This window comes from Saccopteryx leptura, chromosome 3 (assembly GCF_036850995.1).
Source record: "Saccopteryx leptura isolate mSacLep1 chromosome 3, mSacLep1_pri_phased_curated, whole genome shotgun sequence".
Taxonomy (NCBI): domain Eukaryota; kingdom Metazoa; phylum Chordata; class Mammalia; order Chiroptera; family Emballonuridae; genus Saccopteryx; species Saccopteryx leptura.
Window position 1 is genome coordinate 151691417 of NC_089505.1, and position 21143 is coordinate 151712559.

At 37.0% G+C, this 21143-nt stretch overlaps 1 protein-coding gene across 2 annotated transcripts in view; it reads right to left on the bottom strand.

Annotated features, from left to right (window-relative positions):
* The window catches only part of PIGK (phosphatidylinositol glycan anchor biosynthesis class K), a 121023-nt gene that overhangs the window by 20856 nt on the left and 79024 nt on the right, over positions 1–21143 (bottom strand). The window contains exon 10 of one of the 2 annotated variants that reach the window (XM_066376587.1): positions 17537–17618. In XM_066376587.1, the coding sequence (XP_066232684.1) occupies positions 17537–17618 (82 nt within the window). Of the gene's footprint in view, positions 1–17536; positions 17622–21143 lie in introns of both variants that reach the window. The other variant, XM_066376586.1, reaches the window with a different exon arrangement.

Genomic DNA, 21143 nt, shown 5'->3' on the forward strand with positions numbered 1-21143 from the left:
AGTAATACTATGTATTTTTCACTAGACTTCAGTTTTAAAGATGTTCTGATTAAGGAAAGCTTTATTTTTAAAGCAATCTTAGTCCCTCAGCAGGGGAGTGATATTATCAATATCTGGAAACTCATTGAAGGGATTCAGCAACTTTTTTTTCTTTTCATTTTTCCGAAGTTAGAAGCTGGGAGGCAGTCAGACTCCTGCATGCACCCTACCAGGATCCACCCGGCATGCCCACCAGGGGGTGATGCTCTGCCCATCTGGGGAGTCACTCCATTCCCAGAGCCATTCTAGCACCTGAAGCGGAGGCCATGGAGCTGTCCTCAGCGCCTGGGCCAACTTTGCTCCGAGGAGCCTTGGCTGCAGGAGGGGAAGAGAGAGACAGAGAGGAGGGGCAAAGGTGGAGAAGCAAACGGGTACTTCTCCTCTGTGCCCTGACTGGGAATCGAACCCAGGAGTTCTACATGCTGGGCCTATGTTCTACCGCTGAGCCAACCGGCCAGGACCCAGCATCATTTTGAAGAGTTTCCAGGTAATGAGAATTCCATAGACATATTTTTAAAAAGGTGTCCGAGATTTTCTACTTGAAAGACATTTCATTCAACCTTTAGCTATAATGACATAGGCCTTACTATAATAGAAAAACATTAAAATACCAAAATAGCTACTGTAAAACAATATAAACTTATCATAAACAGGGACAGGAGAACTGAAAAATTATCTAAATCCATGAGCACAGCTACAATTAGTGTCCAAGACAACATCTCAGAACTTAGAAAAGTGAGAAGAGATTCTCAATGATTTATGATAGTTTAATGTATACTTTTTCAACCTTATGATGGAGTGAAAGCGGTAATAGCACTCAGCAGAAACCATATTTCAAATTTTGATCTCTTCCCAGGCTATGTGGTACAATACACTCTTGATGCTGGGCAGCAGCTGACTAATATAAGCAGCAGACTAATAACTAATGTTTATTATAGGTGAGGCTAAGCTACAATATTTGGTAGGTTAGGTGTATTAAATGCTTTTTCAACAACGTGGGTTTATTGTGACGTAATGCCACTAAAAATCAAGGAACATCTGCATACTTAATTCCAAATGTCACAATTATCATATCAAGAGCCTGGGTGATACAAATAGAAGGCTCTGTGGACACATTCTGCAAAAAATTACCTAAAGTGGTCCTCAACGTGAGGTAGTACTGCCTTCCATGGGAGGGGAAAAGGTGAGGGAATTGTGTGGTATCACAATGACTGAGGAGTGCCAATGGCAACCAGTGTTTCTTCCCCTCCTGCAGCCAAGGCTCCTCGGAGCAAAGTTGGCCTGGGCGCTGAGGACGGCTCCATGGTCTCCGCTTGAAGCGCTAGGCCCAGTGTTCCCAAAGATGCTGCAATATAATGACCAGTCTTGTATAGGGAAAGAACTACCCCACTCAAATGCCAAGAGTTCCGCCAAAGAGAGACAATAGACATACCAGGGAACTATACTGGCCAGTTATACTGGAAAAAATATCTCTAGGATTAAAAAGATATAACAAAGCATAAATGAAACTACATTTTCTTCTTGTGATAACCTTCTATGCTCTAAGCTGGGCGACTGATGGGACAATCTCCAGTAAACTATGCAAATCTTCAATGGATAGGTAGCTCTAATAGTAATTAAAAAAAATTTTGTTTTTTACTGATTTTAGCAAGAGAGGAAGGGAAGGGGGGGGGGGCATTGATCTGCTCCTGTATGTGTCCTGACCGGGATCGAACTGGCAACTTTTGTGCTTGGGCCAACACTCATCAAACGAGCTATCTGGCCAGGGTGTCAAATGGTAATTTCTTGAGCAGTCTGTCTGAATGAAAGAATAAAAGGTTACACTGTATCATCATCATGTCTACTGTGCAGGGTGCATTAAAAAAAGAGAGAGATGTTGCAATCTACTAATCATATAAAATATTAAAGGATTTGCAAGAAGTCTTATAATTGAAATAGGGAGATCCAGAGAAAGCCTGTAATATGGATAAGAACAGTGGGAAAAAAGTGGCCAATATACTTCCGTCATGGCAAAGTAGTAATTGATATACAACACTTGACTAAGTTGAAGCTGTTTAAAGCACACATAGTACATACTTTTTTCATCCAGATTTATTAAGATATTACTGAATAGTCTGTACTCTTTAAGCCTCTACACAGCTGTCACTTTGAGACTTCCCTTCAACATCAATCTGGGGATTTCTCTCGCATCTCACCTTGATGGATCAATCTCTTCTGTCCTAGATAATAGGCTTTCAGGTTTTTTGGTTTCTTTCATTCAATAAATCATACCTCCAGAACTTCCTTGAGAAAGGATGAATGGGAAAAGTATTTATTGAGACTGCGATCTTTCCTGCATCATGATATTTGAAGGATAATTTCTCAATGAATAAAATCTTAAATTGGAAATTATTTTTTCACATAATTTTGAAGACATCACTCTAGTGCTTTCTCGTTTTAAGTGCTGCTGTTGAGAAGTGTGATAACATTCTGATTCTTCTTGTTGTTTATATATTTTTATTAAATTTATTGGGTGACATTAGTTATAAAATTATGCAAGTTTCAAATGTACAATATTATCATACATAATCTGTATATTTCACTATGGGCTCATCACCCAAAGTTTAGTCTCCTTCCATCACCATGTATTTGATCCCCCTTAATTTCTTCAACTCCACTTAACCCTCGCTTCCCTCTGGTAACCACCATACTGTTGTCTGTGTTGATGAGGTTTTTTTGTTTGTTTTGTTCATTTCATGTTGTTTTCTGTTTTATATCTAACATGTGAATGAAATCATATGACTCATTTTTTTTAATTTAGAAAATTAAATTTAATATAGTGACACTGATCTATAAGAGTACATAGGTTTCAGGTAAACATCTCTATAGCATTTGAACTGATGATTGTGTGGTCCTTTTCCATCTGAAACATTCTGCTCAGCATGATACTCTCAAGATCAATGCATGCTGTTGCCAATGGCAGTATGTCAACTTTTCTAATGGCTGATTAGTATTCCACTGTATATATGTTACCATATTTTCTTTAGTCAACCATCCATTAAAGAACACTGTGTTATTTCCATGTCTCGACAACCATGAATAATGCTGCAATAAATATAGGGGTACAGAGTGGTGGGATTCAAATAATTTAACAATGGTTCTCTGCCCTATTGACCATTTTAAGTATAAAAAAACGATATGCCGAAAGGTAGGTTATTATCTCATGAATTTAGTACTTAAATAAAAACAATAAAAGAGGTACACAAAACTAGATTATGTGATAAGAGTTTTAAAATATTAATGAAAAAATATTAGGCCCTGGCCAATTGGCGCAGCAGTTGAGTGTTGGCCTGGCGTGTGGAAGTCCCGGGTCCAACTCCCAGTCAGGGCACACAGGAGAAACCACCATCTGCTTCTCCACACCTCCCACCCCCATCTCTGTCTCTCTTTCTTGCCCTCCCAAAGTCATGGCTCGAATGGTTTGAGCAAAGTTGGCCCCAGGCGCAGAGGGTGGCTCCATGGCTTTGCCTCAGATGCTAAAATAGCTCGGTTGCCAAGCAACAGAGCAGCGGCCCAGACAGGCAGAACACTGTCTAGTAGGGGGCTTGCCAGGTGGATCCCAGTCGGGACACATGTCGGAGTCTGTCTCTGCCTCCCTGCCTCTCACTTAATAATAAAAAAGAAAAGAAAAATTATTAAATAATACTTGAGAAAAAATAAAACTGTTATTTAACACAGTTCCATACTGCTTCTAGATTGGCACCCTCACTTTCAATTTTTTTCACCTATGTATGGAATGAACATTACTACAGGCACTTAGAATACCCAGTTGCGCTGACGAACGTTAAGAAAGAGTAAGAAATGCAAATTTGCAATTTCCACATTGGGTGGCTGCCCAGGTGCCCTCCTTAGAGAAAACCCTGATTACAAGTGCCGTTTTAATAACTGGTTTGTCGAACTAACAAAAAATTAGGTATCGGTTTTACCAAACCAGTGCAAACCAGCTGAATCCCACCAATGGGGGTACATATATCTTTACAAATAAATATTTTAAAAATTTTCAGGTAGACACCCAGAAAAATTGCTGGGTCATATAGTAGCTTTATTCTTAATTTTTTGAGGAACCTCCTTATTGTTATCATAGTGGTTGTACCAAGGTACATTCCCACCAGCAGAATACAAGGGGGTTCCTTTTTCTCCACAGCCTCTCCAACACTTGTCATTTCCTATCTTGTTGATAATAACCATTCTAACAGATGTGAAGTGGTATCTCATTGTGGTTTTGACTTACATTTCCCTTAGAGCTAGACAAGTTGAGCATCTCTTCATATATCCGTTGGCCATTTTTATGTCTTCTTTGGAAGTGTCTGTTCAAGTCCTCCACCCATTTTATTTTTCTGAAGTGAGAAGCAGGGGGCGGCAGACAGACTCCCACATGCGCCCGACTGGGATCCCCTCCCCCAGCATGCCCACCAGGGGGTGATGCTATGTCCATCTGGGGCGTTGCTCCATTGTGGCCGGAGCCATTCTAGCGCCTGAGGCAGAGGCCATGGAGTGTTCCTCAGTGCCCCAAGCCAACTTCGCTCCAGTGGAACCCTGGCAGCGGGAGGGGAAGAGAGACAGAGAGGAAGGAGAGGGGGAAGGGTGGAGCAGATGGGCGCTTCTCCTGTGTGCCCTGACCAGGAATAGAACCTGGGACTTCCACACACTGGGCCGACGCTCTACCACTGCACCAACTGGTTAGGGCCCCTCTGCTCATTTTTATACTTGATTTTTGTAGTTGTTGTTAAGTTGTGTAAGTTCTTTATATGTTATATATTGGATATTGGCCCCTTATTGGAGGTACTGTTTACAAGTATCTTCTCCCATAATGTTGGTTGTCTTTTTGTTTTGTTAATGGTTTCTTTTACTGTGCAGAAGCTATTTATAGTTTGATATAGTCTCATTCATTTATTTTTGCCTTTACTCCCATTGCCTTTGGGTTCAAATTCATAAAGTCCTCTCTCCATAAGTTTATACCTATATTTTATTCTATGTATTTGTTTCAGGCCTTTGATCCAGCCTGAGTCCATTTTTGTGTATGGTGTCAAACACCAGTCAAGCTTCATTCTTTTGCATGTGGCTTTCCAATTTTTCCAGCAACATTTATTGAAGAGGCTTTCTTTTCTCCAGTGTATGTTTTTAAAGCCTCCTTTGTCAAATATTAGTTACCCACACCTACCATATCTTTTGCTCCATAAGACGCACCTGACCATAAAACACACCTAGGGTTTTAAGGAGGAAAATAAGAAAAAAAAATATTCTGACCCAAATGGTTGTTAAAATATTTAATAAAATATATCACAATATTTCAACAATATAAACTCAACAGCAGTATTAACAACCATTAGCACTGTTATTAACAAATGAGAAGAGACTGTAATGTTCAAATACTCTTCTAGTTGTCCGGGAACCCCAGGAACTCAGTTGCTCACAATCACTGGTATCACTTTCTTGGCTATTTTCATATATGATACCATCTTCAGTGCCATCTGAGGCATTGCTAATGCCACATTTTTTGAATGACCATACCACGGTTTTATTCTTCACTGACTGCCATGATGTTTTCACCCATTCACAGGCTTGAGTGATAGTGGGTCTCTTCATTCGTCCAGTTGGTGTCAGATCATGATTACCAGCAGCCATCCATTTGTTCCACTCTTCTCGCATAAAGACTTTAAACGATTTTTTGATGGAAACGTCAAGAGGTGCAACTGTCTGGTAAGACCTCCAAGAATTACAGCTAGATGAGCCTTCACTTCTTTAAAGTTTTTTTATGTGATTTCGCTAATATGTGCTCTAAACTGGCCAAGCACTAAGAGGGCAGCAAGTGACCTCAGCACTTCACACAGAGCTCCAGCAGCTGCAGCGTAGCCCTGCACCACTGCAGTGCACCTCTCATGTCTGCTCTCGATGATGTCCTATGAATGTGCCCACACAACGTCGCTGGCATCCCCTCCTGCGCTGCATGCAACTGTGGAAACTGGAACCAGATCACTCAGCTGATGATGGGGTTCTGCACGCCGCTATGGTGGGTATAATTACGCACCCGCTGGTGCTCATTCTACATATATTTATCAGTGCAGCTCCCTGCAGCAGCTAAAATAAATGAACATTCACTCCATAAGACACACGGGCATTTTCCCCTCCACTTTTGGGGGAGGAAAAGGTGCATTTCATGGAGTGAAAAATACGGTATGTGGATTTATTTCTGGGCTCTCAATTCTGTTCCATTGGTCTGTATGTCTGTCTTTCTGCCAGTATTATACTGTTTTAATTATTGTAGCTCATAGTAGGATTCTAGTTCTTTTGATTGTGGCTTTTTTTCATTCTGGAACGTTTTTCATTAGGGTCTTTGTATTTTTCATTATTCTAAAATTTCAAAATGATGTCCCTTGGTATAAGGTCTATTTGTTTCAAAGTATTGAGCATTTAATAAACCAGTGAGTTCTGGAAATTTTTTATTGTATTATTTAATATATCCTCCCTCTATTTTTTCCATCTTCTATTTCCAGTACTTTTATTACACACATGTTGGATGTCAACTATTGTCTAAAAGAGTAAAGGGTCTGAAATGTTGCCCTGCTTCTAAGGTAACAAATTGGCCTGGAATAGTTTCACAGATACTGGCAATGACACAAGACTCCTTGGTCAGACACAGAGAACTGCATTACTCATTGCAACCTGAGCCTGATGTTTGTGCCAGTTCTCCTTGTCCACCAAGTACCATGGGGACAATGCAGTAGCAGGCCTAGGTAGATGCCATGCATACAGTAGATTTATGTAACAGACAAGGAATCCCCAGATTAGGAAATCCAAATCTTTTATAAGAGGCTGCACTCAGTGGTAGAGCATTGGCCTGGCAGGTGCACGTCCTGGGTTCGATTCTCAGTGAGGGCACACAGGAGAAGCACCCCCTGCTTCTCTACCCCCCCCCTCTCGTTTTTCTCGCTCTTTCTCTCTTCCTCTCCTGTAGCCATGGCTCGATTGGAGCAAGTTGGCCCCAGGCACTGTGGATGGCTCCATGGCCCCTGCCTCAGGCACTAAGAAGAGCTCAGTTACTGAACAACAGAGCAACCCCCCAGATGGGCAGAGCATTGCCCGTTAGTGGGCTTGCCAGGTGGATCCCGGTCTGGGTGCACGCGAGAGTCTGTCTCTCTGCCTCTCTCCTCCTCTCACTGAATAAAAAAATAAATAAATAAAGAGGCTGCAAAAAGTCTGTCTTATCTTTGCCCTGGAAGGAGACGTTATCTTTATTACACTGATGGCAAGCAAATCTGCCCTTTGCTCCTAATGAAGTCACTATTTCTATCTTCCAAGACTGTTCAGTATAAACACTTTGGACTAGATAATCCAGAACAGAAACCTGTCAGTGCCTCTGCTCACAAGACGGGACTCTAAAATTAAGAAGACACAGCAGCAACAAGTATTCCTCTAATTTTCCTTCTCTTTGTCTTTTTGTCCTTTTGAGAGATTTCCTCAACTTTGCCCTCAAAAGTTTTTACTGAAATTTTTATTATTTTCATAGCTTTAATTTCCAAGAATGCTTCTTTGTTTTCTGAATATTCCTTTTTTGTATAGTATCTTATTTCATAAATAAAATATTTCCTCATTTCCTTCTGATGTGGTGATGGTGCCTATGATGGTAGTTATGATGATGATGACAATGACGTTTCCTTTTGTTCACAGCATTATCCATATTTGTTAATTTGCAAATTTCCATTTGCTTATTGTGATATTTGCCTTTCATAATGAAGACATTCCCTAAAAGTCTGATGATCCTTGGCTGTATCTTCAAAGTTAAGAAGAAATAAACAGACCCTGGCTCATTGGCTCAGTGGTAGAATGTCAACTGGACATGAGGAAGTCCTGGGTTCAATTCCTGGGCAGGGCACACAGGAGAAGTGACCATCGGCTTCTCCTCCTCTCCCCTCCCTTCTTCTTTCTCTTTCTCTCTCTTCCCCTCCCACAGCCATAGCTCGATTGATTGCAGTGTATTGGCACCAGGTGCTGAGGATAGTTCCATGGAGCCTCTGCCTCAGGTGTTAAAAATAACTTGGTTAAAAGCATGGCCCCAGATGGGCAAAGCATTGGCCCCAGAAGGAATTGCCAGGTGGACCCGGTTAGGGTGCATGCAGGAGTGTCTATCTTCTCTCTTTTCACTTAAAAAGAATATGAAATAAAACACCGATCAAAGATTTTATACATTATTACAACACTTACCAGCTAGTGGGCTTCTCAGTGGGGTGAACAGATTGAGACTCGGCTATTAAACTGTGGTCATGCAAATATCAAAATGTAATTTACATATTTTTCTATTAGGCTAGTATTTTCAGGGAGGAATTCTCCAATTCTCTGTCTGATAGTATATAAGTTAGGATGCCAGTGTTCTAAGATCTGATGAGAGGGGTGACCCTGGGACCCATCTGCACACAATCTTTGAGATGCCTGGTGCCCACTTTTCCAGGATTCTTCAATAAAAATTGTTTTGTTCATACAGGTCTCCCTCATGATTTAAGTTAGGGTTCAGCTCTTCCACTCTGCTAAGTTGGTTACCATTTGTTCAACAACTTTTCTTCTAATTTTTGATGCCTCATCTGTTATTCTCTCTTCCATTTTCTTTGTCTTCTGGGGTTTATATATATATTTTTTTAAATTAAATTTATTGGGTCACATTGGTTCATAAAACTATACTGGCTTCAAGTGTACAACTCAGTAAAACATCATCTGCACACTGCATCATGTACCTATCACCCCAAGTCAAATCTCTTTCCTTCCCCATATCTCTCCCCTTTGCCCACCTCTATTACCCCACCTCCCTTTCCCTCTAGCTAGCAACACACTGTTCTTTATATCTCATATATATATATATTATTATTACTGTCATTGTTAATACCTTTACCTTCTTTCATCCAACCCCCAACACCTTCCCCCCAACAGCTATTGTCTGTTCTATGTATCTATGCTTCTGTTTCTATTTTGTTTGTTAAATTATCTTGTTCATTAGATTCCACATATAAGTGAGATCATATGGTGTTTATCTTTCTCTGCCTGGCTTATTTCACATAGCATAATACTCTCCAGGTCCATCCATGCTACCACAAAAGGTGAGATTTCCTTTATTTTATTTTTTTAAAGCTGAGTGGTATTCCATTGCATAAATGTACCACAGCTTTTTTATCCACTCATCCACTAATGGAACACTTGGGCTGTTTCTAGATCTTGGCTATTATAAATAATGCTGCAGTGAACATAGGGGTGAATATATTCTTTCAAATTAGTGTTTTGGGTTTCTTTGGATATATTCCCAGTAGTGGGATCACTGGGTCAGCTGGGTCAAAAGGTAGTTCCATTTTTTTTGAGGAGATATATATTACTGTCATTTTAGTGGGGGGTTTTTTAGGAAGGAAAATAAACATCTGTTCCACCTGCCAGGTTAAATAGCTCATTAACATATTTTCACATTTTGGTACAAATTAGCATACTATCCTCAATATGCAAAATTTACACTCCTCTCCAGAAGTGTGTGTGCTAAGTTGTTACTGAGTATTATTGCTTTTCATATCTTTGCTAATGTAAAAAAATTGTTCAAATGGTACTCTATGGTTTAAATGACAATTCTTAGATTAGTGAATATTAACATATTTTCATCAGTTTATCAGCCACATTTATTTTAACCTTTAAGACATGTCTAACTTCTTTTCTCTTTTCCATTGGAGAGTTAGGTTTTTTTCCTTATCATTTTGTGAAAGCTCTTTATATATAAACATGTTCATTCTATGAGAAAAACATTATTCCACTTTGATACCTGCTTTTTCATTTTGATACAAAGAAGTTTTACATTTTTTATAAAGTCAAATATATCAATTTTCTATTGTAGTTTCTCCTATTATTTTCATGCTTAGAAAGTCCTTACACACAAATAATTTTTTTTAGGCTCAGTATTCATATTTTCTTTTTCTTTTTTTAATTATTTTTAATTTATTGTGTTAACATCGATTCAAGTGTCCCACTCAATATAGCTCCCTCATCCCCCCAACCAAATGACCCCTATTACACCCCATTAATCCCCCTCCCCTTAACTCCCTCCTACCTTCCCTCTGGGATTTTCTGTCCTGTTATCTGTATCTCTGTGTTATGTATACATAATTTCACTAATCCCTTCACCTTCTCTGATTCTATCCCCTTATTCCCCTTCCCTCTGACAGCTGTCCCTCTGCTCCCTCTGATCCCACCTCTGCCTCTATTTCGTTCCTCAGTTCACCACGTTCATTACATTCCACATATAAGTGAGATCATCTGATTATTTTTCAATCTCTGCCTGGCTCGTTTTACTTAGCATAAGAATCTCCAGGTCCATCCATGCCATTGCAAAAGGTAAGATTTCCTTCGTTTTCACAGCCATATATAGTATTCCATTGCTTACAAACAAATATTCACCAGTATGCTTTTCTAATTGTTTTGGTATTTTTCCATTTTTTGGAGATCTATAATTGATCTATAATCCATTTAGGATTTACATTTTCTATGTGTTATAAAGCAAGAATCTAATCTTTTACCCCTCAAATACTTAATCAATTGTTTAAACATTACTTATTGAATAATCCTTTAATTTCCCACTGATATGTGATGTGACCTTTATCATTGATATAATCTATAGTATATGCATACTGGAGTTTCTAGGCTAGCTTGCTGATCTATTCTGCTCAAATCTATTCTGCACTTAAGACTTAACTACATTTGTATATTTAAACAGTACAGGCCAAAATATGTTAATATCTGCTAGAAGTAACTAAAATTGATTCTTGATGCAAAATTTAAAAAAGTAAAATGACTAACTAGATAAGACTAAATATAAGTGTTATGTTAATAATAGCTATATTATACATATTCATTAATTACTGACCTTTCCATTTCAATACATTTCTAAAATATTTTACTTCAAAGGGAGTTTAAAACATATCTGCACTTGAGACTGCTAATATATAAGGTCTGTCGGAAAGTTCTGTCCATTTTTGGAATAAAACAAAATACAAATTTTTCTTACCGTCAATAAACTTTATTAAATAATATAATTGCCATTATTATTAATGATTTCTTGCCAGCATGAGGGCAATTTGTATATCCCATTTTTGAAAAATGTTTTATATTTTGATGTGAAAAACTGAACCAGTGCTTATCTTCTTAATTTTTGAATTTTTTGCCCTTCAAAAAATTTTGTAAGGGCAAAAACAAGTGATAGGCGGAGGGTGCTAAGTCCGGGGAATATAGTGGATGCGACAGACATGCTTCTGTAGCATTTCTTCCTTGTTGAAATTCGTAAAAATTACAGTGGCGTAAATGAACTTTATCAGTAGCCATGGGTACACTATGGCTTCACACATAAGACTAACATGAATCAACTTTGTTTTAGTTAATTTGCTACGTCAGTATGTATACATTAAGTGATAAAAATAGAGAGGCACACATGCGCCAAATAAACATGCTTACGTGTCGAAACTTGTGATAGAAATGGACAGAACTTTCCGGTAGACCTTATATAATCTTAACTACATATAAATTTCTCTTTTTAAAAGACTTTTGTGTCTGATTTTTTTAATTTCCTAGTTGTTATTATTTTATAATTCAAGAAACTCAACATGGTGCTAATTAACTTGTGTTTAGAAATTAAAGTGAAATGAATCCAAGTCTTAAACAAAATTATTAGACCCATGCACATGCAATTCTTTATAAAAAGAATAAAAAATACCAAGTTTCATACCATAGTTTACTTCATATTGCAAATCTTTATACTAAATTTAGGCTATTTTTTAAAAGTGGTTTAATTTTAAAATTAATAAGTGTTACATAAATGTAAAATTATTTGTAAAGAAAAATTACCAACTTCTCTCCATACCTGTCTCAGTAAGTTAGTTCTGTACCTGCCTTCCTAGTAAACAGATTAAAAGAAAAAAAATAATGACCTTTAAAGAGAAATTATCAATATAAGCATGCTAAATTAACTAAACTACTTACTTTGTATGTATTTTTCTATTCCTTCATAATATCCTAAGTCTTAAAAACTTCATAAATCTTTAAAAGGATTAGTTGTACTTATATAATTAAGAATGCCCCTTACATCAGTAATTGCAAATTATTCTTTCCCATGATTTGTACTTTATTTTATTGAAGGCCCACTAGGTTTCCTAAATTGTTAATATAATTAATCCTACAATGTGCGTATGTACTCAGAAATGTTTAATACTACCACCATTAGCTATGAAGGAGCCTAAGTATCATAAATAGGTTTGTCAATCTATGTAACCTCTGTCAACCTTTAGAGATCTCATAACTCTCTTTGCTTCTTAGCATGTCAAAGACCCCTAAGTTCAACAATCAGTGATCATCATACGTACTTAGTGTGTAGAGGATACTGCATTTAATTCACTGTCCAATGAAAATACTAACAAAGTTCACCAACATTTGGGAAGAATTCATATAACATTAACTCACAGGGAAGAAAAAAATATGAAGGAATGGAGCAAAAGAGAAAAGAACATCAGAAGAGGGAGAAAACAGAGAAAAAAATGACAACAAATAAGGAGCAGGTCTTTCCCATTTCTTACTCCTTTCTCTTCCTCTAACGGTGCTAGAGCTATGCAATCATGTGGAGATACGATATGTTAAGTATTAACAGATGTGCTCTGCATACCAGTTACCACAGTGATTACCAGAAGAAAAATGCTGATCCCAAACCATACAATATAATGTACATCTGAGTAGAGAAACACCTTTATCTCAGGGCCACGAAGCTACATCAACTACCTACCCCTACTACCTAAACTGTGATTCCATGATCCCAAGAAGGAATGAAAGAGAAAGAAAATCCTGGGTGTGAGTGACTTGGTTAAATTTTCTACAATTAGGCAAGAACAGGAGAAAGAGAAAGAGGTTGGTTGATAAGAAAATATAGAAAAATACATTTGCTCTACTGGATTGTGGCTTCTGAACATCATACTCACTATACCAACTATGCTGAGGGGCATTCACACTGTTTCCAATTTGTTATGGCCACATATAGGATGATATAAATAACACTGTACTAAGCTTTTTATGTATTAGTGTTTTATTTATATATATATTCATAGCATAGTCTACTCATGAATGGATGCTAAACATACTTTCTTTGTTTTTGTGTTCATTAAGTTCTCGACTTCCAGATTATAAATTCAGTTGACTAAATTTTATTCTAAAATTGTTATTTATGGCCTGACCTGTGGTGGTGCAGTGGGATAAAGCGTCGACCTGGAACGCTGAGGTCGCCGGTTCGAAACCTTAGGCTTGCCTGGTCAAGGCACATATGGGAGTTGATACTTCCTGCTCCTCCCCCTTCTCTCTCTCTCTCTCTCTCTCTCTCTCTCTACCCTCTCTCAAAAAATTCAATAAATATTAAAAAATAAAATAAAATAAAATTGTTATTTATTTTACTTTAAGTCTTTAATCTATACAAAATTTACTTCATATATAATATGAAGTAAAAGTTTAACCCTTTTCCTACTGAAATATCACCTTAATCATATTTTCAATGATCAAATATAATGATTTTTTCCCCCTCTGGATTCTCTATACCAGTGTCTTACCAGCCACAGGTGTGGACTATTCGTTGTTTTTTTGAAATCTATTTAGCAGGCTCCATTTCGCATTTTTAAAAATAGAAAATTTTAAAAAAGAAAATATCAGTGTGTATTATATGTAAGGAGGATAAACATAATGAAACTTTAATTTTTATTTATTTTTTGTATTTTTCTGAAGCTGGAAAAGGGGAGGCAGACAGACTTCCGCATGCGTCCGACCAGGATCCACCCGGCACGCCCACCAGGGGGCAATGCTCTGCCCATCCGGGGCGTCACTCTGTCGCGACCAGAGCCACTCTAGTGCCTGGGGCAGAGGCCAAGGAGCCATCCCCAGCGCCCGGGCCATCTTTTGCTCCAATGGAGCCTCAGCTGCAGGAGAGGAAGAGAGAGACAGAGAGGAAGGAGAGGGGGAGGGGTGGAGAAGCAAATGGGCACCTCTCCTGTGAGCCCTGGCCAGGAATCGAACCTGGGACTACTGCACACCAGGCCGACGCTCTACCACTGAGCCAACCGGACAGGGCCCATTTTTATTTTTAATACACACATATATATACATCAAGGATCATTATGTATGTAAAATGTATTTATTGTGAATTATAATGAATAAATTTGAAGTCCACTATTCCACAGTATTCTGTTACAGTGTCCATGTTCTGATATCTGGTAAGGCAGAGACAGCTCTCTTTTATATACTTTATTTGGCTATTACTAGATATTTGTCTTCACATAAACTATGTGGTCATTTTTTTCCCTAACAATAATAAAACTTTAAATGCTATAGAGATGTTTATCTAAAACCTATGTATTCTTATTGATCAATGTCACTTAAGCTTAATTTCTAAATTAAAAAAGAAAAAAAAACTTGTTTCCATTCTAATTAGAATTGCCAATTTGGAAAAAATATATATTTTTATGATATTAAGTTCCTCACACAATCAAATAATTTGGTGTATCTGTTTATGAACCATGATATGTTTCCACAATTATTATATAGGTCTTATGGTTTACTTGTCAAATTTACCTCTAAGTATTTCATAATTCTTTACTTTTGGGGGGGGGCAAGAGAGAGAGAGAGACAGACAGACAGATAGACAGGGAGGGAAATAGATGAGAAGCATCAGTTCTTCATTGTGGCACCTTAGCTGTTCATTGATTACTTTCTCTTATGTGCCTTGACAGGGGTGGAGGGGACTCCAGCTGAGCCAGTGACCCCTTGCTCAATCCAGCGACCTTGGATTCAAGCCAGTGACTCTGGGCTTCAAGCCAGCGACCATGGGTTCATATCTATGATCCCATGCTCAAGCCAGCAACCCTGCACTCAAGCTAGTGAGCCTGTGCTCAATCCGGCAACCTTAGGGTTTCAAACGTGAGTCTTCTGCATCTGCTACCGCTTTATAGTTCTTTTCATTTCTGTGAATGAAAAATTTTCCTATTTCTGTTCTGTCTGCTTATTGCAAATATAGGAAATCAGTTTTACTTATCTTATATCTGCGTATCTCACCAGATTATTTTATCATATTTGTTAGGACCCGTAAAAAATGGTAAATAATCCGACAGTATAAAATAGCAATACAAAGAATCTTGTCTAATTCCTGATAATAAAATTCAGCTTAGTAACATACACAAGAAATTAATTACTCAACTGAGACCCGTTCCTCTCTCTTCTATTGCTCAAGCTGCTCCTAGTGTTAGAACCCCTGGCCCTGCTCCGCCTTGCTCACAGCTTCTAAACAGCTACAAGTGCAAAGCCCTGGCTTTTGACAACTGGGTAGTAGGGCAAAGAGGTGATCCTCTCTTACTGTACCATTAAAAATACATATCCATCCATTCAGATATATGTATACATGGTACAAGACACGATGCTGAATGGAATATCAAGAAATCTAGAATGTCCAAAAAGATAAACAGGAGATTTAAGAAGTGAATAAATAGCATTATTTCAAATAGAAATGATACATGCTCCAAAACAGGCATAGATAAAACATGTGTTAATATTAAAGGAAAAAGTTATTTATAGTATAAAAATAGTTTATGGCAGAAGTTAGATATATACTATAATACTATAATTTAGGTATATTACAAATAGAAAAGCTCTTGTGGGACAAGCTGAACCTAATTATCATATGAGTTTAGGGGCAATACTGCTTTCAAATAATCCACTTATAAGTGAATTTCTAGCAACATTATTCATAAGTCTTAAATACCACTTGAACAGAAAATGGTAACAGTCCCAAAGTTGTAGTACTGTCACTAAAGGGAAGTAACAAGACAACTAGATAAGAATCTGGCTTAACAATGACCTTTCCTGATTACCCCTTAAGAACAGTCAATTTTATTCAATAAAAGTAAAAATAAGTGAATCAGTATCATCCAAATTTCTTAAACATCACAATTCTATAAATTTAGGTCTTAGCCCTGGCCAGAGAGCTCAGTCGGTTAGAGCATCATCCTGAAGGACAGAGGTTGCCATTTGAATCCCAGTCAGAGGACATATAGAACAGACTGATGTTCCTGTCTCTCTCACCCTTCCTCTCTCTAAAATCAGTAAAATAAACATTATACCATGGTTTATTGGATCACTCTCGCTATAAAAATATGACTGATATTTCATCTGGTCAAACCATCTTAAAGGTTAATTCTTGTTTCCTGTTTCAGATTTTATCTTAGGCGAAACTGTTCTGGGCAAAATCTACTTACCTATTCTGAACAAACCACAAACTGTTTCTTCGCTCACTCTTACTGTTCAGAACATATTGACTTGCTGCCTGCTCTGCTGTTTAATTCATTTATGCTGAGAATCAGGCATAAAGACAGAATTTTAAATGTGACATTTGCAGGCTATTAGGTCAGTTAGGCTCTGACAACACTAGGGAATTCCTGACATATAAACAGGACCTGATCACCCAGCACAGATAGGCTCCCCAAAGGGGCTAATTTCTGACCAGTTTTTGTAATTTCTTATAGAATTTTAATATTAAATTTTAATGTCAATGAATAGATCCATATAGCCAACATTTTAAAGTAAAAGCCTGTTTCCTTTTAATAAGTTCAAACTAGCACGTCTACTAATCAATTCCTATCAGCTAAATAAAAATCTTGTGATTAATAAAGACATATAGAAAGACTCATAATAATAACTGTCATTAAAACTGTGAGAAATTCTTAACACCAAGGACTTTTGATATTTCCTATAATCTATAGATTCGGAAAATTCTGAAATGTTTAAAAGCCATAACTCTTGTTAATAGACCACTTAAAATTGTTAGCTTCTAGCCCAGTAGCACAGACTTTATATTGCTGTAAAAATCACAGCACAAAACATAAGTCAAATTCTTACCACACTGACTTCTCTAAAATTACAGTTATGTAGAAAGGATGATAGAGTCATTATAATTGGAAGTGAAAAAGTTCCCCACATGACACTTAAAATCACAGTTCATAAGAGCTGACAATGGGGTGAGGTAGCTGAAGTAGGGAAATACTGTTTCCTCAGTTTAGCTAGTCAAAAAAATTACACCAAATCATATTTTTTCAGCTCTTTTTCCTTGTCAGTAACAAATACTACTATATATAATGGTTTAAATGAAGGTTTTCCTAAATTAAATCTTATTAAGTAATACACAAAAGAGAATTCTGCTTATACCCTGTATTCAATTTAAGGATTCTACTGTTATACAGCAAGTAGCCTTTTAATATTGTGCTTTGAATGAGACTTCCCACCGTGATGGGTGGAGACTACACAGGGTCAGATGGCCTGGAATGCTTTTCAGCTATAGCACAATGACTCTGGAAAACCTAACAAAAGCAATTACTTTTCACAGATTAAAAATCTCGTTTCTTTCAAAAGAATAAACTGGAATGCAAACCTGGTGTATTATTTGAGCTACAGGAAGTTGTTCAGCATATTTCAGGGGTTCCATTAATTCCTTATCCATCCTGTCTTCCTTACTGCTGGCAAGAAAAGGAATGAAAAAATACAGAAGCAAAGGTTAATATTAATTTTAAATATGGTAAGTATTTAAATATGCCAAATATAAAATATATTAAAATATGTATTTATTGTTTTTGAAATAATCAGTATTTATCAATAATTTACAAAAAAACACCAACGGTAATTTTAAAATAGGAATAAAAATATAACTATAAATGCATTTAGATTGCATTTAAATACTATATAATAAGCTTAGCTAATATCACCTACTATTCCCAGGTCCTGTCTTTCACTCTAAGACTTAAAAATGTCTATGAATTCTCGGTTCACAGGGTGTGCTTTTCATCATAGTAAAGGTCTTCAACACCTGTGCTCCAACCGTGTTCAAGCCTCATCACTAGCAACTCCTTCTCCACAGCTCAGTCTGCTGTCTCAACCACATCCACTACTTCTGGCCCCACTCATCAATGGGCCTTGCAGTCCACAACTCTGATTTTCTCTATCTGTTTCTCATTGGGACCAACCACCGATTCCTTCTTTATTTACTCTTATTTTAAATATAATAATTTATTTAGACCTATCTTGGTACATTTTTAACCTCCTTAAAGACAAAAACCATGTCCTATTCTTTCTTGTATATCAGTGTTTACAATATAATAGAGATTTAATAAAAGTTTGCTGAATGAATATATGAATAAAACAAAGACAACAATAACTCTCAGAGAGGTTATTTTATATGAAAATATTTTCTTTAACATCGACATTCACAGTAAGATGCAGAGTTGACACAATACATAACTAATACAATATAAAACAGTAAAGTGCCTAGTAGGAGCAAAAATAAAATCTCCCCAAATGAAGTGAATTTAAAAGCTATTTTTTAATATTTATTGATCCTTTTCAAAACATCATATTTGAAAACAGTAAGACTTAGACATATTTAAAGTTCCTTTTATTTTTTTTGTAAATTATATCAACTTATTAACTTTAAATTACATTTTAAAAATTAAAGCCTTGAATTATATTTAAAAATAATCGAACAAGTCTAATCCAAATCTCTTGGGCTATAGTTAAGGAATCTGAAAATAAGAAATCTAGAATCTCTCCCAATGAACACTTGGCTATACACCTGAAATTAAAACAATAATATTGAATGTAAATTATAATCAAAAATGAATTAAGAAAATAAGGACAAAATTTTATATATGATTTTAGAACTTAAAAGAAACTCTTAGCTAGTAAGTCTGTGTATAACTGGCAGAATTAGCATAAAAATAATTAATTTGGGGGAATTTTAAAAAGTCTTACTGATGATGAAAAAAAATGTGTCTCAAGACAATGTTTTTATAGAAACAGAAAGCAGAGCAGGGGTTGCCAGGGGCAAAGTAGAGGAAAATGGACAGTTATTGTTTAATAGTTAGAGTTTCAACCTAAAACATAAAAAAAAAGTTCCGGAGATGGATGTAACCACTGAAAATGTTAATGTACATAATGCCACTAAAGAGTACACTTAAAAATGGTTAGAATGGTAAATTTTGTGTTAGGTATATGTTATAAGCTTAATTGTGTTCTCCTCAAATTTGTATGTTGAAGCCCTAACCCTGACCATCAGAGAATGTGACTATAGTTGAAGAAAAGGGTCTTTAAAAAGGAAATCTTTAAAATAAGGTCATTAGGGTTTGTCCCTATCCCAATACAAAGTGTCCTTATGAAAGAGGAGACGAGTACACAGAGACAGGGTAAAGACTACGTGAAGACACTGTAGAAGACGTGGCCCTCTATAAATAAAGGAGAGAGACCTTAGAAGAAACCAGTCCTGCCAACAACTTGATCTTGGAGTTCTTGCCTCCAAAATTATAAGGAAATAAATTTCTGTTGCTTAATCCTTTGAGTAGTGAGTTTTTTTCATGCTCGCTGACCCCCAGGAGTGAGTTTTTTTCAAAAAATGAAATTAGTTCCAGTTCCAGTTTTATTAACTTAAAATCCTATTTGTTTGATAATCAATTTATGGAAACAAGAAGAACATACATTTGCCTTTTTTAAATGTTGCCTTACACATTTAAAAAAAATCGATTGTACTCTGGGTGGTCAGGAGGCACAAGGATGTACATGAACATTCATACTACTCAAAGGGTTAAGCTACACAGTCTGTGGTACTTTGTTATAGGAGCCCTCACAAACTAACACTGTATATTTTACCATCATTAAAAATAAAATATTCACTGACAAAAGCATTATTAAACATTTCACAATGTACATTTTAAAAATCTACATTTTTAGGTATATTTTTCTTGTACCAAGAAACAAAAGAAAAACAGATATACTGAATATCATCAACATTTGAAAGTATTCTGCTTCAAAGGACACTATAGAGAAAACAACCCACAGAAGGGAAGAAAAATTTTGTAAATTATGTATCTGAAAAAGGATTTGTACCAACACATAAAAACTATAACTCCATAACAAAAAGTTAAATAATCCAATTAAAAATTTTTCCTTCCCAGTCCCTGGCCGGTTGGCTCAGTGGTACAGCATTAGCCTGACATGTGGAAGTCTCGGGTTCAATTTCTGACCAGGGCACACAGGAGAAGCGCCCATCTGCTTCTCCACCCTTCCCTCTCTCTCCTTTTTCTCTCTCTCCCACAGCCAAGGGTCCATTGGAGCAGTTGGCCCTGGGCACTGAGGATGGCTCCATGGCCACCGCCTTAGACATTATTAGAATAGCTCTGGTTGCAATGGAGCAATGCCCCAGATGGGCAGAGCATCTCTCTAGTGGGCATGCCGGGTGGATCCTGGTCCAGCACATGGAGGAGTCTGTCTCTTTGCCTCCCCACTTCTCACTTCAGAAAAATACAAAAAATACAAAAAAAATGCTCCCCCCCCCAAAAAAAAAACAACCCTTCCTCAATCAAGGATATTTCTAAATGAAACTGACACATCTATATTTGTTATATTTGTTTGTTTCTTTTATTACTGTGTCTGTGGTGGAGAAGAATGCCATGACTAGTCAGTACAGTTAGGTGCCAGTGCTTTGATACCTGTTAAAGCTTCAATAAATGCCTGCTTTAAAAAAATAAAGAGTAAATCACTGAAATAATTCTAAAAGTAGATAGAAGTATAAAAGAGACACTCTTCGTTTATTCCAAAAAATCTACAGTACTATGTATAAGATGGAATATTTGTACCCACAAATGTCTCTCAATTAATATAAAACAAAAAAATTGAAAATCTAGCAATTTGAGTGACATTTTAAAAATGCCAAGTAACGGATTCCAAGATGGCCACAGAGTAGGCAGACGTTACAACAGCCACCTCCCAGGACCAAATTGGATTACAACTTAAGAACAACCATCGTGAAAAACCAACTTTGGACAAAACAAAGAGGACTACTATAACCAAAGATCACAGAATAAGCCACACCGAGTCAAGTAGGAAATGTGGAGATGTGGTGGGGGCTGCCCTACTCCCAGGAGTGAGGGTCTGCAGAATGCCCAGAAGGACGTTCACTGTGGGGAGAGGTACCCTGAGAGGTGTGGGGCCTC